The sequence below is a fragment of the Protopterus annectens genome, chromosome 2.part1, assembly GCF_019279795.1.
Source record: "Protopterus annectens isolate FY-2018-M chromosome 2.part1, PAN1.0, whole genome shotgun sequence".
NCBI lineage: Eukaryota > Metazoa > Chordata > Ceratodontiformes > Protopteridae > Protopterus > Protopterus annectens.
In genome coordinates, this window is record NC_056729.1 from 1800419283 (window position 1) to 1800443932 (window position 24650).

The following is a 24650-nucleotide window of genomic DNA, read 5'->3' on the forward strand; positions in this document are numbered from 1 at the left end:
ACACGGACTTGGAGGAGTCGGAAGGGTCCCCATGGTCCCCCTCGGAGGATCTCATTTTCAGACATCCTGGAAATCCTCAAGCAGAGGGGTGGCTGGAAATCCCTTTCTCCTTCTGAAGATGAGTCTGTGTACTTGGAGGCTTTTGGCTCTTGACCCTCCACCTCTTAGGTTTCTTCTCCTTTTAACCATCTGCTGGGGGTGGTCAGCCAAAAGGTGTGGAGCTCTCCAGAATCTATGGAACCGGTTCTGAGGAGGCCCAATAAGTTTATCACAGTGCCAGAGGACAAGCTTTGCCTGACTAAGGGTGTTCCAGTTGATGCTATAGTGGTTGCGGCAGCCACAAAGAAGAAATTGGCAGAAACCTCTTCTTCTGTCCATCCGCCAAACAAGGAGTACCGTGTGATAAACAGATACAGGAAGTGTGTGTTTTCATCAGCAGCCTTTACCCTTAGGTCACTGAATTATTTGTGCCATTTCACTCATCTCCAGAGGGATCTCATCAAAGAGCTGGGAGATGCTCTTCAGGATCCTACAACTGCGGGAGCTTCAGACAAGACTGCTTCCCAGCTTGCGACCTTGTCTTCTATAGTCAACTCCTCCATGCGACTCATCTCTTATGCAGCCGATGGAGTGAGCAGGGCAGCAGGCACAGGAATTGCCTTACAGAGACATTCCTGGATGCGCCTTTGCGAGTTCACAGAGCCCTTCAAGTCCTCCTTTACCAGTGCCCCATTTGATGGCTCCTTATTGTTCAGGCCTAAGGTAAAAGAGACTCTTACCTGGTGCAAGCAAGATGGCAGAACCCTCTGTGCCATGGAAGTATGTTTCTCCGCGCCTACTAGACCTTATCCCAAAGGTCAAAAAGGCAGGAAAACGTGGTTCTGGAAATCCCAGGGAGCTTCGCCTGATGCACATGGTGACTTTTCCCTTAGGGGAGAGGAGGAAACGGTAATGGGAGATGCCGCCCTCGCGGCAGAGGGGGTCCACAGAATCAGGGTGACAGAGATACTCTCTCTTGTAGGGCCCTTCCAGTGCTCCTGAAAGGAGGCCCGCCTGTCCACCTCTGGGGGCAGTTGGGGGCAGATTGTCACTGTACCTTGAAGCCTGGCAAAGTATCACAAAAGATAGATGGGTACAGTCGATAATATCCAGAGGATACAGCATTCCTTTCTCCATGCCACCTCTTCCCAGAAAATGAAAATCAATCCCAGATGTGCCACCCAATCTAGAGGATCAAGCAAACCAAGAAGTTCAAAGGTTGCTAGAAAAACGAGCCATCCAAGAAGTCCCTACAGACCAAATCAGATCTGGAACTTACACAAGGTTCTTTTTAGTTCCAAAGAAAACAGGGGACTTGGAGACTCATTTTGGATCTCAGCAGACTGAACAAGTCTGTCAAGAAAACAAAGTTCCGGATGGTGACACTGCAGTCCATTCTTCCATTTTTGGGAAAGGACAACTGGATGTGCTCCATCAATCTCCAAGATGTGTACTACCACATCAAGATGGACAGGCGATCCAGGAGATATCTACGCTTCCGGCTGGGAGCCAGTCATTACCAGTTCAGCACTCTGTCTTTGGTCTCACTACAGCCCCCAAAGTGTTCAAATGCATGGCAGTAGTTACGGCTCACCTAAGGCGTCTAGGATTCCGGGTGTTTCCATATTTAGACGACTGGCTCCTTACCGCCACTACCGAGCATCGACTAATCATTGCAAGGGACACCACAATTTGTCTCTGCTCAGAGTTAGGAATCACTATGAACTATGAAAAGTCTGCCTTATTGCCCTGTCAACACATTACATTTATAGGAGCAGATTTAAATACAAAAGACATGATAGCAAAATTGCCTCAGGAGAGAGTGTCAACCATACGACATCAGATGTCAATCTTGATCAGGAAAAAGAAGATTCAAGCAAGATTTGTCCTCAAAGTGCTAGGCTCAATGGCAGCAGCAATAACACTAGTTCCCTTGGCACGCTTCCATATGAGGACTTTGCAGTGGCTTTTATTTGCTCAGTGGTCCATGCAGAATCTACCCATGTCACATGAGATTCTCATCACGGAGACCTGCAAAAAGAATTTACAATGGTGGCTTCAGTCTACACACGTAACGATAGGCAGGCCGTTCATCCTTCCCCAACCGGTAGCCACAGTTTCCCAGATGGGGAGGTGGGCCATTATCTGGAACAGACTGTTGAAGGAACTTGGCAGCAACACGAGTACCACTTGCACATCAGCGTCTTAGAGATGAGAGCGGTGCTTCTGGAGTTGCAAGCACTTCAGGACTCTCTACCGATTAGAACAATTGCAATTCAAACAGACAACATGTCCATAGTGTGGTACATCAACAAGCAAGGCGGAACCAGATCTTAACCCTTCTGTCGAGAGGCTCTAAGAGTATGGCAGTGGGTGTTGTCTTCTCAGTGTATTCTGATTGCAATGCACATTCCAGGGAAGACCAACTTGATAGCAGACATGCTAAGAAGGGCAATTCTGATGCCACACGAGTGGTCCCTGAAGCAGGACATTGCGAATCAAATTTTTCACAAGTGGGGCCAGCCTTGCTGCGACCTTTTTGCCATGTCCATTAATACCAAATGCAGCAGCTATTTTGGCCTTGTCCCCCAACTGGGACAGTTTCCCAGGGATGCACTTGTTCACGATTGGCCCCCGGGACTTCTTTATGCTTTTCCTCCATTTCCTCTAATACCCAAAGTTCTTAAGAAAGCAAAATTGCTGGGTTTTAAACTAATCATCATTGCCCCTTACTGGCCTCATCAGATTTGGTTCCCCCTTCCTATGGCCCCATCTCCAGGAGGGAGCCTTGGATCCTGGACCCAGTTCCAGATGATCTGGTGCATCAGTCAGGAAAGCTCCACCCTTCTATTCAGACCCCCAAGCTGACAGCTTGATTTCTCCACTTCCTGTCTTAGCCAGGCTTCCGGGCATTTCCCGAACAGTACTACACATTTTGATCTCTTCTCACAAATCTACAACAAGAAAGATTTATGCCAGCAAATGGAAGAGATTCTCTTGTTGGGCAGCCAAAAATCATATTGACCCTTTTACTGCACCCATTTCAAAGATCTTGGAATTCCTAACTGAGACTTTTAACCAAGGGGCAGCTGCAGCCACCATTCTAGTTCAGCTGGCTGCTATTTCCAATTATCATGTTGGAGAAATGGGTTCCAACGTTATGTTCCACAGTTTATGCAAAGCTTTCCTGAAAGGTACTATCCTCTTGAGACCCCCAATAAGAGAACCACTTCCTCCTTGGGATCTAAACTTAGTTCTAACCTCAAAAAAGTAGAAATACTCCTGGATGACCACAAGAACCAAAAAAAAAAAAAAAAACAAATTAGAAGATGCAGAAGAACAGAGTGGAATCCACACAATGTTAGCGTAATAAAAACTTTTAATCCACGCTTTCTTAACCAAACCTCTTCAGAATAAAATGTACATTCTCAACCTCACATTTAAAAAAAGTTTTGAAATACTTCTGCACCAAGAAACACATCTTTCCACTTGAAAAATTATACAATTAATAACATTTCAAAGCTCAGGAAGTTATTTCTTTATATAGACTCTACACTTTCAAAAAACATTTAATGTTGACAGCATCATTTATACCAGGTTTTTTTATCTGAATTTAATCCGATTTGTCATAAAGCTTCTTTTTGTTCAAGATTTGTTTTGAAATTGCCACCTCTAAATCATGACTTCCTTGCTCCAGCACAGAAAACAACATTTTTTTGTATATAGGACAGATGATAGTATGCATATAAAAAGCATTTGTCTTGTCTTGTTTTCTAATATTGTAATAATGTTCTTTTAGGTTCATAGGTTCATACTAGGCTATCTGCCCGAGGGCATTTATAAGCCTAGCCAGAATGTGTTTGGCTTTCGCCACCCATTTTAAATTTATTTTGCTATGCCCTTTTTCGAGGTTAGTATACTGTGCCTCTGTCTAACAGTGACACAGAAGTGATACCCGGGGTAAACCTACGATCTCCCATCCACTCATCAAGATTCCTCTTGAAGAGAGTCAGTGAGGGACTCTGCCTAACCTGGACTGGGATTTTATTCCAGAGTGAAGGGAGCCTCTGGGTTATGAATCTGTCCCTCCAGCATGTCCTATTTATTTCAGTGCTGAGGTTCAAGTCTCTCGAGCGCGTAGCTCGATGGGATTTGGATTTTCTGAGGTGCAGCATGTCCATTAATTCCAGGTTGGACATGGCTTTATACGTCAGGCACAGATTGCCTCTGAACAGACGGTATGCCACTGAGTAGAGCTGGAGTTTCTTTAACCGGGCAGCATATGGCATCTGTTTGAGCCCTTTGATCCTCTTGGTGAGGTACTTTTGGGGTCTTTCCAGTTGCTGCAGGTGTATGGTAAGGTACATCCCAAAAGGGGCATTGCACTCAATTATGGGCCTGATGAGGGATGAGTAAAGAGGCACGATGACCTCCCCTGATCTAGATGTGAATCCCTTCATGATTAGGTGGGCTATATAAAATGTTTTTCTAACCACTTTGGCCACGTGGTTGTCAAATGAGAGATTGCTATCAACTTGGGTCCCCAGGTCCCTAATTACTTCTTCTGTACTTAATGGATTGCCACCTATGTGGTAATTTGTGGGCACTTTGTTTTTGCCAAAGGGGATGACTATACATTTTTTGGCATTTAGCTTGAGTCCATGGCTCTGGCACCAGTTGTCTGTTTCTATGAGGCCCTTTTGGAGGATGCTTGTGTCGACTGGAGAGTCGATTATGGCGCCCAGTTTGCAGTCATCTGCGAACTCGGTCAGCCGCAGTCCTTCCGTGTTGGCCTGTACCTCCGAGAAATATATACCGAACAAGAGAGGTCCCAGGACTGAGCCTTGTGGGACACCACTTGTTACTGGTTTGGAGTCTGACATGGCTCCAGCAATTCTAACCATGTGGATTCTGTCCTTGAGCCAGTTTGCAATCCATCTAGTGACATAGGGGTTTATATTTAAGCTGGTGAGCTTATCTGTAATGCCCGAGTGGGGTATTGTATCGAAGGCTTTTGCAACGTCCAGGTAGGCTGTGTGGACCACCTTCCCCTCGTCAATGGCCTTGGTGACTGTTTCAAAGAAATCAACCAGGTTTAAGAGGCAGGATCTGCCCTTAACAAAGCCGAACTGGGTAGGATCCAGTGTTTGTAGGTCCCCAATATCTTTATTTATGAGGTCCATGATGATCCTTTCCATAGCTTTGCAGACCAAGCTAGTCAGGCTTATGGGCGATAGTTTCCAGGATCCGTTGAGGCACCACCTTTATGGAGAGGGACCACTGTTGCTGTACGTCACTCTTTGGGCACATATCCTGTAGTAAGGCTGAGATTGAACAGTAGTTTTATGTTTGGATTTAGCTCTTCTTGGAGTTCATGTAGGACGCAGCCCGGGACACCATCTGGTCCCATTGATGCTGTGTTTTTTGCTTTGGAGAGGGCGGCTCCTACCTGAGCATCTGAGATGTCAGGGGGGCTGCACTCTGCTGGGATAGATATTTGCCCTTTTGGTGGGGGGGGGGTTTGCGCTGAACTTGTCAGCTAGGATGTTGGCAATGTCTGTGGGTTCGGTGTATTTTTTGTCATTTTGGACTAATTCTGAGCATATCTGGGAATTACCACCCAGGTTCCTAACATAACTAAAGAAAGCCTTGTGATTATCCTTAGTGTCCTGTGCAATCTTTCTCTCGAAGCTGGCCTTAGACAATTTTATGTGTGCCCGTAGTTTTTTGCTAATACTGATCAGTGATGCCTTCCCTTTTTGGGATTTTGCTCTGTCATTTAGTAGCTTCCTCCTTCTATTGTATAGTTTATTTATGGCTGGGGTCCACCAGACAGGACGTCTGCCTTTGGAGGATTGGGTCTTGGTTTTATTTGGGATCGCATGATCCATGCATTCCTGAAGGTGTTCATAGAATACGTTTATAAAGGATTCTGCAGTCTGGGCTGTATTTTCCACAGGCCCGGGGGCTTTGAAGGATTCCACCTCAGTTTTGAGGAGTGTGAAATTTGCTTTAGAGAAGTTTTTCACTGTGGTTTTCTGGGCAGGGGGTGGGGTCGGGATGTGAATATCCAGTGAGATTAGTTTATGGTCTGATCTTACCAGTGAGGGATACACTTCTGGTCTGGAGCATAGAGTCCCCATGTTGGTGATGATCAGGTCCAGTATGTTTTCCCCTCTTGTGGGAGTGGTAACAAGTTGTTCCATAGCATTTGAGTTTTTAAATTCTAGGAACCTTTGGGCTAGGGTGCTGGAGCTACAGTAATGCTCCCAGTCCATGTTTGGGTAGTTGAAGTCGCCCAATATAATGGTGTTTGGAGAGACCTTCATATTTTCCAGTGTTCTCAGGAAGGCCGAGTGGGGTTCCTGGGTTTGGGAGGGTGGTCTGTAGCAGGCTATAAACTGGAAGGCAGTTTTACCCACTGTTAGGTGCACATGGATAGTCTCTGATGCTTCGTGCTTTGCCACCAACCTGGAGGTGTGGGTATCTTTGATGAATATCGATACTCCCCCTCCTTTTGTGGTTCGGTCCAAGTTTTGGGGCCGAAAAGCATGGTATGAGGTATAACCTGGTAGTGCTGGGGTGCTCTCGGGAGCCCTGAACCAGGTTTCTGTTACTGCACAGATATCGATGTTCTCCATGCTAAGGAGAGTTTTGAGTGCGTGCATCTTGAGGTTTAGACTTCTGGCATTGAGTAGCATTACTCTTAGTTTCTTATCCCTTGTGATACCTATGGAGGTGGGTTTATCTTTTGAGCCTTGCCTAAAAAAGGCACTATGGGGGTAGCAAGAGCCTTTGCCAATATCCAAAAGCCCAGGGGTGACAGGTGCAAGCCGTCCCTAGCGAAGCATCGTGGCTTGTCGAGCATATCATCCCAAGCTGACAGGCATTGGATCCCCTTTGAATGACACCAGTACTTAAGCCAATTGTTGAAATTGATCATCTTGTCTTCATATTGTGGCATCATTCTTGGTGAGGGTAACTACTCAATGTCAGGGTCATACCGGCCTGGGCTACATGCTCAGAGAGCTCCTTTATGTCTGTTTTCATGTAGTTCAGGGAGGTACGTCTCGGGTCATTCACACCAGCATGGACAATGACTGAGTCATATTTGTACTTGCCTTGGAGTGACCTGAGTGCTTGTGTTATGTGGCGGATCCTAGCGCCCGACAGGCTGCTCACCATGACCCTCTCCTTGTTCAGCCTGGTGAGCGGGACGTCAGTGTGCCTGACGATAGAGTCACCTATTACAAGTGTATCAGGTGTGTTGTTTAGTCTTAAGGGCTGTGACTGTTTGGCACACCGGCTTTGTGAGATATGTGTTGCACGTGTTTTGTTTTGGGGTAGCGGCTGCTTGGGTGTCTGCTTTGGAAGTCTCTGCTGCTTCGGCAGATCTTTATTTAGAGCCTCCGAGTATGTTTTTGTGTGATTATGTGTTTGGGTTGCTGTCATGGTAGGTCTATGTGAGACTGGAATTGTAGTGAGTGTGGTGTCCTTCTCCTGACTGGTTATGCCAGTACTGAGTTGAGAGAGCTTAGTCTCCAGTTTGGCTATATGGTTGCATCTCTCACATGTGTTGGAATTTGTTGGGAGGAGGAGAGGGTTGTCTGTGTACATGAGGCAGTTGTAACATTGCCTCAAGATTCCCAGATTCACCAGCTGGACCGGAGAGGAGATTGACAACTGACCTTTGGACATGCTAGAATAATATTGGGAATTCCTTAATAATTGAAAACCAGGGCCAGTGGGGAGTGAGGGTGTAGTGCTTTTAATTTTAGTGCTAACTTATATCATTGCTTTAGTGAGCAAGTGCCAGGTAACTTAAGTGCAATGTGTTACAGGTAACTTAAATGCAAAAACGACAAACAGTAACTTTCTTTCAAGTGTAACAAGGAAATAAGTACAGTAAGCAATGCAGATATCACTAGTGATCCACAGAAGCGCTGAGAAGCCGCGTATTAGGTGGAATTAGTGTTCCAGGGAAATAACAAGCAAACAAACAACAAGCATATAAACAAAGCTAGATCCAGCAGGCCTGGATCTAGTCTATGCTACAGCAAACAAGGTGTACCAATTTCATTAAGATACAGTTCAAATATTCAGGCACTATAAACCAGAAATTCCCAGCTCAGAAGGGCAGAGTCCAGCCTCTTCTCCCACAAGAGTGCAGACCACAAACTTTCTTAATGTAAAATAACTGACCTGAAGCTCAAGTGCTTAAACCAGAACTAATACACTTTAAGAATAACAGACACTGGGCTCTCAGTCAGCAGTTCCCAACTTAGAAGGATGAAAGCTACCTGTCCTGCCACCACAGTGCATGCCACAAACCTTCCTAATGTAAAACAACTGGTCTGAAGCCCAAGTGCTTAATCCAAAAGACTTAGAATGATAGCTACACTTTAATCAAGTTACTACCAAGCAGTAATAAATACAATTGAATACTTTAGAGAATGCCTGGATTAGTGCTCAAGTTACACAAACAAAGCTAGATCCAGCAGGCCCGAATCCAGTCTATGCCACAGCAAACAAGGCGCACCAACTTCAGCAAGAAGCAGTTCAGATATGCATGCACTATAAGCCTTCAACCAGAAATTCCCAGCTCAGAAGGGCAGAGTCCAGCCTCTCTTCCCACAAGAGTGCAGACCACGAACCCTCTTAACGTAAAATAACTGGCCTGAAAGCCCAAGTGCTTAAACGAGAATTCATACACTTTTAGAATAACAGACACTGAGCCCTCAGTCAGCAGTTCCCAAATTAGAAGGATGTAAGCTACCTGTTCTGCCACTACAGTGCAGACCACAAACCCTCTCAGTGCAAAACAACTGGTCCGAAGCCCAAGTGTTTAAACCAAAAGGCTTAGAATGAGTTACACCAAGCAGTAATAAATACAATTGAGTACTTTTAAGATGATGCAAAAGTAAAAAAAAGTAGGTAGAAACACAAGTACAAATAAACCTTAGCACGGATATAAATAGGACGTGCTGGAGGGATAGATTTATCACTCAGAGACTCCCTATGCTGTGGAATAAAATCCCGGTCCATGTGAGGCAGAGCACCTCGCTGGCTCTGTTCAAGAGAAATCTTGACCTGTGGATGGGAGATCGTAGGTTTGCCCCGGGAATCATCTCTGTGTCACTGCTGGACAGAGGCAAAACAAACTAATGGGCACAGTATTTTTTCATATAAGGGGTGGCGTAAGCCACAAAACTTTGGGCTAGGCTTATAAATGCCTTAGGGCAGATAGCCTAGTATAAACCTATGAACCTAAAACCAGATGAATTTATTTATTTTTTTTTCCTGAACAAGTGCTGAGATCAAAGAAACAGATTTGAGTGCTGAAACTAGAAAACTGGCTAGTTATAAGGAAAAAAAACTAAGTTAGAAGGCTTCCCTCCAACACAGAAGGGCTTGGGGGCTCAGAAGCCTACAAATAGTCTATACCACTTAACAGAAAAGGCAGGAAACAAGCTTAAATTTTTTTTATTTATTTATTTATTTTTTTTCTGTTTCCCAGATGCTCTCTTTGTACACAGTAGGAGTGCCTGAAATCAGAATATGATCTCACTGCACTCAGTTGAGTGAGCAAATGAGATGGGCCCAGAAGGAGTATCCAAACACAAATTTACAAGAGGGGCGGGCAGTTGCAAGCCCACTAAGATTAACACCAAAACAAAAACAGGGAGGGTGGGTGGGACTAACTGAAGAGCAGAGTCAAAACTTCCAGTTCAGTTAATATTCCTTCCACACAGTTAAAATCAATTTAAATACTGTATTTTTTTAAAAAAAAAGAGCAGATAAAGGTACTTAAATTCTCTTATACGTCCAGTTGAATATAGCAAGTTCTTAGCCGGCCAAAGCTGAGGTTTTTAAGCAGAAAATATTTCACACTGTACCACTTAAATAGGCAAGGACAGGAAATCAAAGACTGTGACTACCCCCACACCTGTAATTACTAGCAAATAACAAAATTCAGCAAACACTGACTAACTTCCAGTTCAGCTAATATTCCTTCCACACAGTTAAAATCAATTTAAATACTGTATTTTTTTGAAAAAAAAGAGCAGATAAAGGTACTTAAATTCTCATACGTCCAGTTTAATATAGCAAGTTCTTAGCCAAAGCTGAGGTTTTTAAGCAGAAAATATTTCACACTGTACCACTTAAATAGGCAAGGACAGGAAATCAAAGACTGTGACTACCCCCACACCTGTAATTACTAGCAAATAACAAAATTCAGCAAACACTGACTAACTTCCAGTTCAGCTAATATTCCTTCCACACAGTTAAAATCAATTTAAATACTGTATTTTTTGAAAAAAAGAGCAGATAAAGGTACTTAAATTCTCTTATACGTCCAGTTGAATATAGCAAGTTCTTAGCCGGCCAAAGCTGAGGTTTTTAAGCAGAAAATATTTCACACTGTACCACTTAAATAGGCAAGGACAGGAAATCAAAGACTGTGACTACCCCCACACCTGTAATTACTAGCAAATAACAAAATTCAGCAAACACTGGCTAACTTCCAGTTCAGCTAATATTCCTTCCACACAGTTAAAATCAATTTAAATACTGTATTTTTTGAAAAAAAGAGCAGATAAAGGTACTTAAATTCTCTTATACGTCCAGTTGAATATAGCAAGTTCTTAGCCGGCCAAAGCTGAGGTTTTTAAGCAGAAAATATTTCACACTGTACCACTTAAATAGGCAAGGACAGGAAATCAAAGACTGTGACTACCCCCACACCTGTAATTACTTGCAAATAACAAAATTCAGCAAACACTGACTAACTTCCAGTTCAGCTAATATTCCTTCCACACAGTTAAAATCAATTTAAATACTGTATTTTTTGAAAAAAAAAGAGCAGATAAAGGTACTTAAATTCTCTTATACGTCCAGTTGAATATAGCAAGTTCTTAGCCGGCCAAAGCTGAGGTTTTTAAGCAGAAAATATTTCACACTGTACCACTTAAATAGGCAAGGACAGGAAATCAAAGAATGTGACTACCCCCACACCTGTAATTATGGGCAAATAAAATTCAGCAAACACTGACTAACTTTCAGTTCAGCTAATATTCCTTCCACACAGTTAAAATCAATTTAAATACTGTATTTTTTGAAAAAAAAAGAGCATGTAAAGGTACTTAAATTCTCTTATACGTCCAGTTGAATATAGCAAGTTCTTAGCCGGCCAAAGCTGAGGTTTTTAAGCAGAAAATATTTCACACTGTACCACTTAAATAGGCAAGGACAGGAAATCAAAGAATGTGACTACCCCCACACCTGTAATTACGAGCAAATAACAAAATTCAGCAAACACTGACTAACTTCCAGCTCAGCTAATATTCCTTCCACACAGTTAAAATCAATTTAAATACTGTATTTTTTTTGAAAAAAAGAGAGCAGATAAAGGTACTTAAATTCTCTTATACGTCCAGTTGAATATAGCAAGTTCTTAGCCGGCCAAAGCTGAGGTTTTTAAGCAGAAAATATTTCACACTGTACCACTTAAATAGGCAAGGACAGGAAATCAAAGAATGTTCTGGTGCATAGGGCTCTTGTAGTCATACCAATGTAGAATGCACTACAATATGCACACATACCAATGTATGCAACTCCTTTGCTCTTACAGTTAAAATGCCCTGGAACTTTCAAAGTATAAGGCAGATGTTCTGAATTAACTAAGGGGCCTTAAAAACTGTAATATATTTAGATACATTTCTGAAGTTTTATACAAACCTTGGTTGGGTCCCCACTATAGATTGTAAGTCTTTGTTTCCCTCTAGAATTTTCCAGTTGTCAGAAATAATATTTGTGATAATACCACTGTCTACTTTCATGTCCAAGCAAAATAAATTACCAACATCAGATGTGTTCATGCGATGATTCTGTTTTGTATTAATGTTGGAAAACTCATGCTCAAGGATGGCTGGAAAAAGACTGTCACAGTTCTGTATAACATATTCAGCCTGCTCTTTCAACAGGGTCTTACTATACCCTCTTTCAACAAACAAGGTAGTAGTAAATTCTATTTCCTTTAAAAGTCACCCATTTCGCTTGTCATTCGACCAGCTCTTATCAGCTGTCCTTTAGGAATGTTATTCTACAGCTTTGAAATTTTATTGATTAATTGTATAATTGTTCAAGTGGAAAGATGTTTATTGGTGCAGAGGTATTTCAAAACTGTTTTTAAACGTGATGTTGAGAATGTACATTTTATTCTGAAGAAGTTTGGTTACGAAAGCATGGATTAAAAGTTTTTATTACGTTAACATTGTGTGGATTTCACTCTGTTCTTCTGAATCTTCTAGTTTGGTCTTTTAGTTCTAGCCTCCTTGATTCCTCCCTCCTTTCAAACCAGCTGCTACTTGTTCTCTGAAGTTCTTGACTTGGAAAACGATCTTCTTGATGGCCATTACCTCAGCTGAAGGGTATCAGAATTACAAGCACTCTCCATTCATCCCCCTTATTTAATTTTTCACAAAGATAGAGTTTTTCTCAGAACCAATCCCTCCTTCCTACCAAAAGCTTGCACTGAGTCAAATTTAAATCAATCAATAGAACTCCCCATTTTCTTCCCTAATCATGGCAACAAGGCAGAATATAAACTCCGCCAACTGGATGTGCATAGGCAGTTACGTTTCTACTTGCACAGGACAAAAGAATTCAGAAAATCCAACCAATTGTTTATATCATTTTCAGAAAACAGAAGGGGTACTTCAGTCTCAAAAGTAACCTTATCGAAGTGGCTTACAGACACCATCACTTATAACTCACAGCGCAAACAACTACCAGGAAAAATTCATGGGTATTCCACTAGAGTATTATCTACCTCTATGGCATTTCAGGCCAGACTGCCTTTGGACTCAATTTGTGCGGCAGCTACTTGGGTTAATCCTCATACCTTCATCACTCATTACAAGGTAGATATGGCCTCCCTAACAGGGCATCCTTTGGTTCCGCTGTTCTGAAGAGTTTATTCCCTTAAGACACCCATGAAAGAAGGTGCTGGGGACACTGTCCCATCAAGCAAGAATGAGGGCTAGACAGGGACAACATAACATAAAGAAGTTATGTACTCACCATAACGTTCCATGTTTGTTATCCATGATCTCGTCTTCTTTCTTGCATCCCTTCCTCCTTCCTGGAGAATTGAGAGGAATTGTCTGGTATTTGGCTGTATGTGCTATGATTCCCTTCCTGCCTCATGAATTGGATAGGCTTAAGTTCTATCAATGTTGTCTTGCTGGTACTGATATATATATATATATATATATATCCGCTCTGAGCACTTTCTTATTTGCAGTGGTGATGGACATATTGACAGACGAGATCAGACAGGAGTCCCCGTGGACTATGATGTTTGCAGATGACATTGTGATTATGTAGTGAGAGTAGGGAACAGGCTGAGACGACCCCGGAGAGGTGGAGATGTGCTCTAGAGAGAAGAGGAATGAAAGTCAGCAGGACTAAGACAGAATATATCTGTGTGAATGAGAGGGAGGATAGCGGAATGATGAGGATGCAGGGAGTAGAGTTGGCGAAGGTGGATGAGTTTAAATACTTGAGATCAATAGTTCAGAGTAATGGCGAGTGTGGAAGAGAGGTGAAGAAGAGAGTGCAGGTAGTGGAGTGCATGGAGAAGTGTGTCAGGAATGATTTGTGACAGACGAGGACCAGTAAGAGTGAAAGGGAAGGTCTACAAGAGGGTTTTGAGACCAGCTATGTTGTATGGGTTGGAGACGGTGGCATTAACAAAAAGTCAGGAGTCAGAGCTGGATGTGGCAGAGTTAAAGATGTTAAGATTTGCACTGGGTGTGATGAGCGTAGACAGGATTAGGAATAAGTATATTAGGGGATCAGCCCAGGTTGGACAGTTTGGAGACAAGGCCAGAGAGGCGAAATTGCGTTGGTTTGGACATGTGCTGAGGAGGGATGCTGGGTATATTGGGAAAAGGATGCTAAGGATGAAGCTGCCAGGTAAGAGGAAAAGAGGAAGGCCTTAGATAAGGTTTATGGGTGTGGTGAGAGAGGACATGCAGGTGGTTGGTGTGACAGAGCAAGATGCAGAGGACAGGAAGAAATGGAAACGGATCTGCTGTGACGACCCCTAATGGGAACAGCCGAAAGAAAAAGAATATATATATATATATATATATATATATATATATATATATATATATATATATTTATTTATTTATTTAGTCTAGGGTTATGTTGAGATCTGGGTAACTTGCTAGGCATGTTGGGATAGGGTCTAGCCTCGAGCCAGTGACAGCTCTCGAGTTTTTGAATGCAGCCGAGTCAGAGCCGAGTATCGGCTCTGAACCCAGCAAGTAAGAACGAAGGCGAGATCATGGACAGCAAACATGGAATGTTATGGTGAGTACATAACTTCTTTTTATCTGGAGCACAGCTCCTTTTCCTTTTTGTCACGGGAATCAAGATGTGCATGCACACACAGAACAGTCCCATTATTTAAATATAGTGTAGCTCTATGGCCACAGAAGTTATGGAGTTATTTACACATTTAGCTGTTAGCTTTTGGAGAAAATAGTTGGTGGGGACAGTATAAGGAAAAATGGTGATGAGGTGAAACTGAGAAGGCATTAGTAATAATGGAATGGGAGGATAAGGTGAGGCAGAGATAACAGGTTGAGGTTGAAAATCATAGTTTTTGAGGGCTTGGGGGGGTGGTGCTTAGAAAAGATATGGAGAGGGTCTGACAGTATGAGGGGATTATGGAAAATTGATGAAAGAGTGGTTTATACTACTTAGTGGTGATCAAAACAGAAATGTGATTGTAAGTGTTTTTAATTCTGAGCAATGGTGTAGTAGCCAGGAGTTGAAGAAGAAAGTTAAGTCGGGGAGGGGGGGGGGGGTTCAGAGCAATGGCATATACAAGAAATACATTTTTTTTACTGAATGTGAATGGTTTGTGATTAACTAGGTTAATTAGGTTTAATGGTTCAACTTTTTAAACAAAATGTCAGTACAGGGAATTTCAGACCACCTCAGTAGGTATTAAAATGTCTGAAATCAGACTGCAGAGATTATAATTGTAGTACTGAATTCATTAAGGAAAGTGTTTCATTGTCCAGAATCCTTTCAACTTAGCAGTGGGAGTGATACTTGGGCCTGTAGCTCATTGTCAATAATTGATACAGATTCACTTGACTATACATGGGAAACCTGTTTTAAGATCCTTAATGTACAGGAGTACTATTCTGTGGGAGAAAAAACAAAACTTTCTACATCAACTTTAAAGAGGTGAGAGTAATTGCAAGAACATTTTGGCATTTTATGACAGTTTTCTGCCATTTCCTCTCTGGAATGCTACAGAAGTGTAATACATCAACAAACAGGGAAGCCCATGTAACCTGTATTAATATTAAAAAAAGGAGGCCAATGTAATCTTTACCTGGTAGCAGTGTTTCTCCCAGGACAGCTAAGACTACCCATCGATTCCCTCAGTATGCAGTGCCTTTAGCTGACAAATACTGCAGTGTTTTATTAGAATGCAAATTTTTGAGGCATGGCCAAACAAGAACTGTTTGCTCTGGTGAGAGATGCAATATTTGAGCTATATCCACCTTATCCTTCTTCTGACCAGAAACTGGAAAAGCAGTGACTCCTTCCCTTTGAGATGCTGTTACAGCTCACACTAGGTAGGCACCACAATTTGTGTACTCGTGTTGTTCCCTTATTTATCCTATGCTATAACACATTCTCTTTAGTTGTTCTTGCTGCTTTGAGCATGGCACATCTCTAAAATCTCCAGAAGTAACTTTTGCTGTGTGGTTCAGTATTCTTCATACAGATTTAGTGGCTTTTAATTTTTTTTGTGCCTGACGTATAAAGCCATGTCCAACCCGGAATTAATGGACATGCTGCACCTCAGAAAATCCAAATCCCATCGAGATATGCACTCGAGAGACTTGAACCTTAGCACTGAAATAAATAGGACATGCTGGAGGGACAGATTCATAACCCAGAGGCTCCCTTCACTCTGGAATAAAATCCCAGTCCAGGTTAGGCAGAGTCCCTCATTGACTCTCTTCAAGAGGAATCTTAATGAGTGGATGGGGGATCGTAGGTTTACCCCGGGTATCACTTCTGTGTCACTGTTAGACAGAGGCACAGTATACTAACCTCAAAAAAGGGCATAGCAAAATTAATTTAAAATGGGTGGCGAAAGCCAAACACACACTGGCTAGGCTTATAAATGCCCTAGGGCAGATAGCCTAGTATGAACCTATCAACATATTTACCCCCCCTCCCCTTTACATTTTTGAAGTTCATTTTACCCTCACCTAAGTTTATAAACAAGTGAACCTGTGGTAGTTAAATAACCCCAAAGGATTTCTGTCCCTGGTGTCTTTATTGTTTTCTCCATCCTGCACAAAAGGCTAAGGTTTGTGATATTTGTGGTATGCGTAATTTGGACACAAAATTGAGGTGATGCAAAGGGCAGGCTTCAACTTTAACAGAACACTACCTTAATATAGCTCCCAGGAGTATCCCCTTATGAGGAATGTTCCTTATTTGGAGTCTTACAAATCCCATATTCCTCACATTTCCACTTTGAAAAAGGGTCCATCAGACATTGTGTTAAGAAGTTTTTTGAGTGATATCCATAATAATACCGAATCCTGTCATTTCATGAAAATAACTTTTTATAAGTGTAACATAGCACAGTTTAACTGTGCAATGGTTTTCTAAGTTGAAGTTGTTAGTAAGCTGTTTGCAAGTGTTTCACAGTTTGCTCATTTCTTCCACATGATAGTATGACTGCTCAGGACTCGAACCCAGGACCTTGTACACTGTAGGTCATGACTCAACCTAACTAGCCACTTGGATATTTATTAGATGTAACCTTCCCCATTTTGGAGATTAAAGGTTCAGAATGATGTACCTTTAAGTCAGTAGAGATGCCATCAAACATTTAATTCACTAAGTTGGTAAAATCAGAGAATGTAAAGTTGATTCAAAAGAGGGCTTGAATATGTTACAGAGGTTTTGCCCCATTAGATTGTGGGATCATTGTATGTTGATGAGGGCTAGCACTTCTCTTTCATGGACTTGGGGCACATGTTTGAGTATGTATAGGCCTGGAGAGAGGCTACTGACAAAACATTACTACAAGAAGTAAGATTAAACAGGCAGTATTTTTGATGATCTTCTCAGGAATAATGTTGGATGTTAAAGCATCTAAGGTGCAGTTCTTCAGAAATGTCTTGCTCTTCCACAGTGAAGTACACAAGGCTGTGTCCTCCCAGTTTACAACAGTAGCTTTGTCTGTCTCATTTTTGTGTACTACTGATTTCAAGAAATTGGTAGAGGAAATTACTCTGTCCTCCTTGAAGTCAGAGACTAAAATTATTTATTTTTGGTGACCATTGTAGGTCAGTATTTAGTTGTATACTCCATGCCTGCATATTTACCCGTTAAGGCCTTGGTAAAAGGAGACAGAGAAAGAGACTGATTTCAGATGTAAATGTTGTTTCTTAACTCATTCTCTGATTTCTCTGTATATTATTTCAGATTTTGAAAGGTGTCCTGTCTCTCTTCTGGGTCTTACCCTCAGGACAGGAATTTTAGTGACACTGTTGGCATTGTATAAGACTATTATTAAATGGTTTGTTACACAAATGTGTTTTCTAAAAAAAAAGGTGATTTTCTCAGAAGTTAGAGGGGGATCCCTCTTTTAGTCAGAACTTTCCAGTATTTGTGAAAACAAGCTTTCAACAGCCTAATACGCATATGCTTAAAGATCAGGTGATTTAAAACAAATTTTATAAGAAACCTTTTCATTTTTGTATAAAGTCTGATCATGCTAGCTTAGGGGTTTGCAGTTCCTTTAGCATGTTGGTACTGACTACACTTTTTGTATTTCTTTATTTTATTAATTTAAGTTTATCAGGATAGGGATATGATCTCACTGGATCAATTTCAGGTGCAGTCCAGATAATTACAATCACAGTGTTCAGAAGTGCGATAAAAAGGAAAGCAAAGCACATACAGTGACAAAAACAATACAGTACAGACTAAAAACCTGACTGTTAGATTTGGGTCAGTAGAACAAGCTTGAGGAGTTGCATCTAAGTATGATAATGTACACACAGGCAGTATGTAGTGTATACAAGGGAAAGAAATTGGGAAGAGGAGAAGGTGTGGATGAGGAGCCTGTGAAGAAGAAGAAAGGTGAGGAAGTATAACATAACTAATATATTCTTTATATATGGTTAAGGTGGGAAGACATCACTTGATAGATTATGTAGATATAGTTGCAGTGAAATGTGGCGACTAAGAAAGAGGTCAACTTATGTAGGGGTACAGTGGAGTAAGTGGCTTGACCAGTCTGAGGACATTGCCACTTGACTTGGTTAGAGAGGAATTGTTTAATCCAAGGTCTGAATTCAGAAAATGAAGAGTAGGAAGAGTTTCCCATAGTTTTGATGCAAGAGTGGACAAGGTATGGTTAGAGCAGTGTCTGTAAGGCTGAGGCAGATTGTGAGTGATTTTTGAGATAGTATGAGGAGGATTTGGTTAGGGGTTTCTGGGCAAGTATGAATATGACATGGATTCAAATGTTTTGTACAGCATTGAACCAAGCAGGAGGTCTTCCATCAGTTTTATAGGAAGTCACTTGGCCTTAAATAGCACATGGCAGTAATATCCCAGCTGGGGCAAGTTTGCAGTGAAGCAGCATATTTTGCTTGGGATAGTTTGTATGGTGCTAGAGCAATAATTATGGGTAGGCCATATTCTAACTGAGCTAGTAGAGCACCTTTACCAGTTGTGACTGTTGTTGGGGCTGACAAGTAGGTGGAGATTTTTCTGGCCCAGAAGAGAAGTCAGATTATTTTTCTGCATGTTTTTTTTCTCTGTGGTAGTGAATGTATACCAGATATTTAAAATTGGTAGTTGTTTCAACTGGGGGCTTGTTTAAGTCTGTAATTTTAGTCTGTGTTTTGGCAGGTACTGAGTAGGCTAGCTTTAGTTTGTGTGGGGCTCAAAAAGAAGTCTATGATGAATAGGTTTTGCTGGAGCTAAATTTGGATATATGAGTGGGAGTAGCTAGATCTAAAGATAACTTAGTCATTGACATGTAAGATGATGGGTAGTTGATGAAGGTTGTAGGGGGTCTTATTGATGAAATTGGAGAAGAGTAAGGATGCTAGAATGGGCCCCTGAAGAAGTTCTTGAAGGGGTGGAGCTTAGCTGGAAAAGGAGGGACCTATTTTAACATTAAATATAGCCTTTTGGAGTGAGAGAGAGTTTGAACCACGGAAGAGAGTTGGCACTTATAGCAGTTTCAGTATGTTTGCTAGTCAGCAGAGAGTATGCTGTAAGGTCAGCTGCCTTGGTCAAATCTACAAAGTCTGCACCAGCAAAGTTGTCTTTGTTCATGTTAAGCAGTATTTCATCAGTAAAGCTCCACAGGGTGGTCATGTTACTGTGACCATGCCAGAACACATGTGTGTTTTGCAGAGAAGGTATTATTGATATATGTAGTTGCTTAATTGGCTGTGTGTGATTTTTTTTCAAGCATTTTCCCTAAGGTGAGCAGTCTGGAGATGGGTCTAAAGTAGGATGGATCCTTTGGGTTTTGTTGCTTAAGGAAGGGTTTAATTAGGACTACTTCCAGATTTATATGCGAGTGATGGGTGTACTCTAAGGAAGTCTTTGAAAAGGCCTAAGAACCAATGATGGAGGGTAATCAGTGGAGATTTGGTTAAGCTGAGTTTCAACTTATTTTATTTAGCATGCATGTTGTCCTTTGATAACACTGTTATATTGCAAGTGTGGGCTATTGCCAAACAGATTTGAGTAGACATGCTGTACCTGTGTATCTTCTGGAAAAGTCTGTTTATCTTGCGGTTGATACTGTGATAGGCTTATTTCTGCTTCATTACACCTGGTGGTAGTTAGAAAATTTGCCTGTGTATATAAAAGCCTTTGTCATTGTTACTCCCATTTTCTGAACTTTTGCTTTGTACTTGTATCTCAGACCTGCTAAAATATTAGCATAGGTTTACAAGAAACTGAAGGAAAAGAATAAGACCACCCAATCTGCTAGGCAGAATTTTCAGACATTTGTGCCTAGGGTACAGCAGGACTACAACCTGACCTTCAAACCTTAGACAGGAACTGACTAGATCTTGGTAATGGAGAAAAAGCTAAGTACAGAAAAGAGTGGCTGGCAAAACACAAGCAGAATCACTGGGGTCCTCAGGGCTGAGACTCCCCTGAGGGTTTAGTTATGACAGCCTGGCAATTTCATACCACTACCCCAAGACTACCTCAGTTCCTACCTTAGCCATTTCCCGTTTAAGTTGGACAAGGTTTACTTTGGGGTGAGCATTTTATGCCACTTGGCCTTCTGTCATCTTGCAAATGGTAAGTCCCACCATACTTACATTAAGAACTTGGCATCATGGAACAGGATGTGTCCTAGTCAGATGCAGAGCATAGGAGATTGAGATTGGAAGAAGCAGACATTGCCATTAAAGGGGTCTCATTAAGAAGATCACAGGTGTAAGTACAGTAAAATACCTTCTCAAAAGTGAGTTGATTCATTAAGTACTTCCTTCACTGTCATTCATTGTATGGATCTTTGTTACAGTTTATTACAAGTATGTCATATGTATAGTGGGGTTCCTATCAGTTCGTCAAAACATCAGCAGTTCGAACATCATATGTTCGAACTGTGAAGTTCGAAAACTGATTATCGCTTAGCCGCAGAACACCAAATTCTTTCCCAGGGAAAGAATTCGGTTGGCTGTTTCTGCGGCTTTGCTGTTTTCAGCACTGTGGTGGAAAGTTACGGGTCGGGTTCAGGTAAGCGTGCGATTGTGCAGACGTTAGGGTTAGGGCACAGTTTAAGTGAGTTAGGGCTAGAGCGCGGGTCATTTGAGTGTGCGATAGTGACTGACCTTAGGGTTAGGGTTTGGATTAAGGTAAGTGGATCAATAGTAGTGTATGTACAGTTTAGTGTAGGGTTAGATGTAGGATTTTAAGTGTATGTGTGTGTATTGCTGTTTTTGGTGTGCTTGTGTTGTGTGTGTGTTTCTTGGAACAGCAATTTTTTTCCCTGGGGAAAAAAATCACTGTTCTAAGCCTTTGATGGTTTTGTACTTCGAGGTTAGAAGTTCGAACATATGGTGTTCGAACTTCTGCCATTTCGTCAAAGTGATATAGACCCTGTTTAGTGCATGTGGCACCTCATACAATTTCCTTTTTTTTTTACTTCTTATTTTTTGGTATACGTTACATAGATTAGCTAGTATGTATAATTGTTTGGTGGCAGTCTTTGAAGATCAAGAATTGTGATAAGCTTGTAATATTCAGATTTCATATGGCAGATGTATTTCAGAATTTTACTGCTTAAAATAAATTACAAGATTACATGCTTAAAGCCATTCTAATAGCGAGAATAGCTTGCTTTCCTGTTTTTTTTCTGTCACAACCTTTTGCAACCCGTGTTTACATCACTTGTCTCATTACCATTTTCCTGTTTGACAGCATAGTTTTAAACATTTTGTTCTTTTTTTCAGGACTTGGAGAGGGAGGGAGAGGAGAATGAAGCACTTAATAAGATGATGGCTAATGAGCAGAAACAGGCCCTTGGCAACTTGTTTCAAGACAGAAACAGACCTACACTTGGTAACTGGCCTAAGGTATAGAAACTGTTTTAATCTAGTCTGAGATTATTGTTAAGTAAAGATGCCATATTCACTCAATATTTCAGATGCTTTTGAAATATTGTCAGAAGTTTATTTCAAAATAAGCTTAAATTTGATTCTTAGTTTCTCAGTACAGGTAAAACTTTTAACACGAGTCTGGAAAGCTTAATTCTGATGTCATTTAAAGAAGGCTGCTGCAGTAGTAGCAGTAAGGTAATTTTCACAAGTAATTCAGTACTCAACCAAATTTAATAATGGGTGTCTTTGCAGGAGCCATAATTGTCTCAGTCCATGATGAAGTCCACTGTACCTGCTCTAAAGACCATGTACAGTAATTGGTTTCCCCAGTTCTTTCCTGGTGCCCTTATTATCCCAGTTTGTGACATAAAAAATGTGCAGATTTTCCGAATTTACTAAATGTCCTTATGTTCACTACATCTGATAGATCTTGATACATTCAGCTTCCATATTCAAGGGTGGAATTCTTGTGACAGCACCGGCCATGGCATTACTTTATGGATTAGAAGAGCATGCTAGACTTTTGCACCAATCGACTGTCCTTCCATATCACTGTTGCAGTATTCTTTACTTAAGGGAATTCCTGACGAGGATAATCCAGCATCTGGCCAGTCTACCAAAGGCTTTAGATCTTGTAGGAGCCATATATCACACGTGTGCTCCATGCATAAGGCATAGGCATAAAGTTGATGTACGAATGCAAACACTCGGAACTTCTTTGCTGCCAGTCTGAACACTGTTATTGAATGTCAGTCTGAATGCCTTTTTGCTGTGCTGGTTATGAACCTGCTTTTAGGTAAGTGCCCCATTAGGGGTTCTTCTCTCCTTTTTTCAATTTTGTCATGTATTTATGTTCATGTCATCCAAGGAGGGAAAATGTCAGTGTGGGAGGCAGATTCCTGATGCAGACCATCATGATCAGTTTCTTATTTTTTTTTTTATTTTTTATTTTGCATGGGCTGTTCCCACGCATTGCTCTGTCTATTAAGCATTTGTTCCTAAGACCATACATAGTTGTTTATCCTCCTTGTCTCTATAGCTTGAGAACCAATGACTCAAGCTGTTGACTCATGGTGCTATGTTGGAATCCTTCCGTCCTGAGGGCCAGCTGTCTGCAAAGAAGGCCAGAAAGATTAGGCCTGATCCAGTTGCTATCCACCCTCACCCAGATGTCTGTCTAGAAGCTAGTGAAAGCCCTGAAGACTGTCTGTTGCTTGCCTCAGATTCCTCTGCTGTGACCCCGTTGGAAACTGGCATGAATCTGAACTCTCACATGTCCTTGGAGGCTTTTCCAGTGAGTGCTGAAGATGTTGCGGGGGAACCTTGGCTGATTATTTTCAAGAGAGATCCCTCATATTTTAGTGAGTGAGGAGATACCTACTAACATTGTTGAATCTTGACAAGCGTCTGAACCTCCAAGGTACTTAGGGTGGACATCCTACTCAAGAAAAAGCAGACAACTAAACATCTTTCCACTGTCGCTAAAGATCCCCAGCGTGATTGGCAGGATTTCACTTCGGGTCTATTTATTGCTTTAATGACCCTGAAGCCTCTTCAAAGGGTGTCAACCTTTCCTTCCTTGGTCTTGCATCCCTTTTAAGAGGCCTAGGGAATTAGATTCCTTGGATGTGGACTTGGATTCTGCTTACTCTTCTCAGATTCCTTCCCCTCTAGACTGTGGTTTGGAGGAAGAGGATTCTTTGAGCTTAGATTCACCCTTGGAAGAATTATCCTTTGGGGATACTAATGGCATATTTTAAGGTGGGATTGCTCCTGGGTTTAAGACATACGGAAGAGCTGTTATGAGTGTCTACAAATAGTCTCCCAAGCCTTCTGCTGTCACTCCTATTTTGGCAGCCCTTTTGGACACCTTTACTGTTGCCTGTATAGCTCCTAATTCTCAGTCTCCAGATCTCAAGAAATCCGACAGGTTCTGCAAGGTATTGGAGGATTGCAAATTTTTGTATAAGTGCCCTTCTGCTGATCCCACAGTGGTTTGTCTCCTGTGATAAAACTTCTAAGCCGTTGCCCTCTACTAGGCTCCTTCCTTCAGATGAGGGCAGTCAAACTATTGAAAGGTTGGGTAAGAAAGTATATACTGCTGCCACCATGTCTTTAAGGCTTCTAACTGCCAGCCCCAGGTATGTTTTGGCTGTTTCCTCGGGTAACTAAGGTGGTGTCTGACCTTCCTGATTCTTATGGGAAGGCTTCAGCTCTTTCCCTGCTTGGATCCACTTCCCAAATTGCCTGTCACTCTATAAATGCAGCAATGATGCAGCTTGGTGCCTCCCCTAGGGCTACTGTCTTTGGTTCTGTAATAAGAAGCTATTCTTGGCCAAGCCTTCAGGCTTTACCTGATGATATTGGTTCATAGATGTTTATAGGCATTTTCTAGGCTAATCACCACAAGGGCATTTTGAAGCCTAGCCATGCATCCCAAATCTCTGGCAAGTTCTTGTACCCTTGGTAAGTGTAAGCAGGGGCTTGGGAGGTGAAACCTTAACAGTCAGCAGCCTGGGAGACAAATCATTTACAGGCTGCCTTTGTCCATTAGAGACATAGGTGCCAAACCAGGGATGAATTTACTGCTTCCCATCCAGTTTTTCAAGTTCCATTTGAATTGGGTTAGGGAAGAACACTGTTTCACATGGATGAGGAGCCTCTTCCAAAGAAGGGGTAGTCTCTAAGATACATAACTGTCTCTCCAATAAGTTATATTTATACCACCGGGAAGGTTTATGTCTTTAGAATGGGTAATTCTGGAACTGTTTAGTTTACGATTGTGCAGGATGTCCATTGGGCAATGCCTTGTATGCCAGACATAGATTTCCCCCCAACAGCATGTATGAGACAGAATACAGGGATAGGGCCTTGAGGTAGTCTGCATAGGAGATGTTATTTACA

General features: G+C 41.8%; 1 protein-coding gene across 7 annotated transcripts in view; it reads left to right on the plus strand.

The window, feature by feature from the left end:
* Positions 1–24650, plus strand: part of USP48 (ubiquitin specific peptidase 48) — a 3461715-nt gene that overhangs the window by 2308610 nt on the left and 1128455 nt on the right. For all 7 annotated transcript variants that reach the window (XM_044063244.1, XM_044063240.1, XM_044063245.1 and 4 more), the window contains one exon: positions 21600–21722. In XM_044063244.1, the coding sequence (XP_043919179.1) occupies positions 21600–21722 (123 nt within the window). The remainder of the gene's footprint in view (positions 1–21599; positions 21723–24650) is intronic.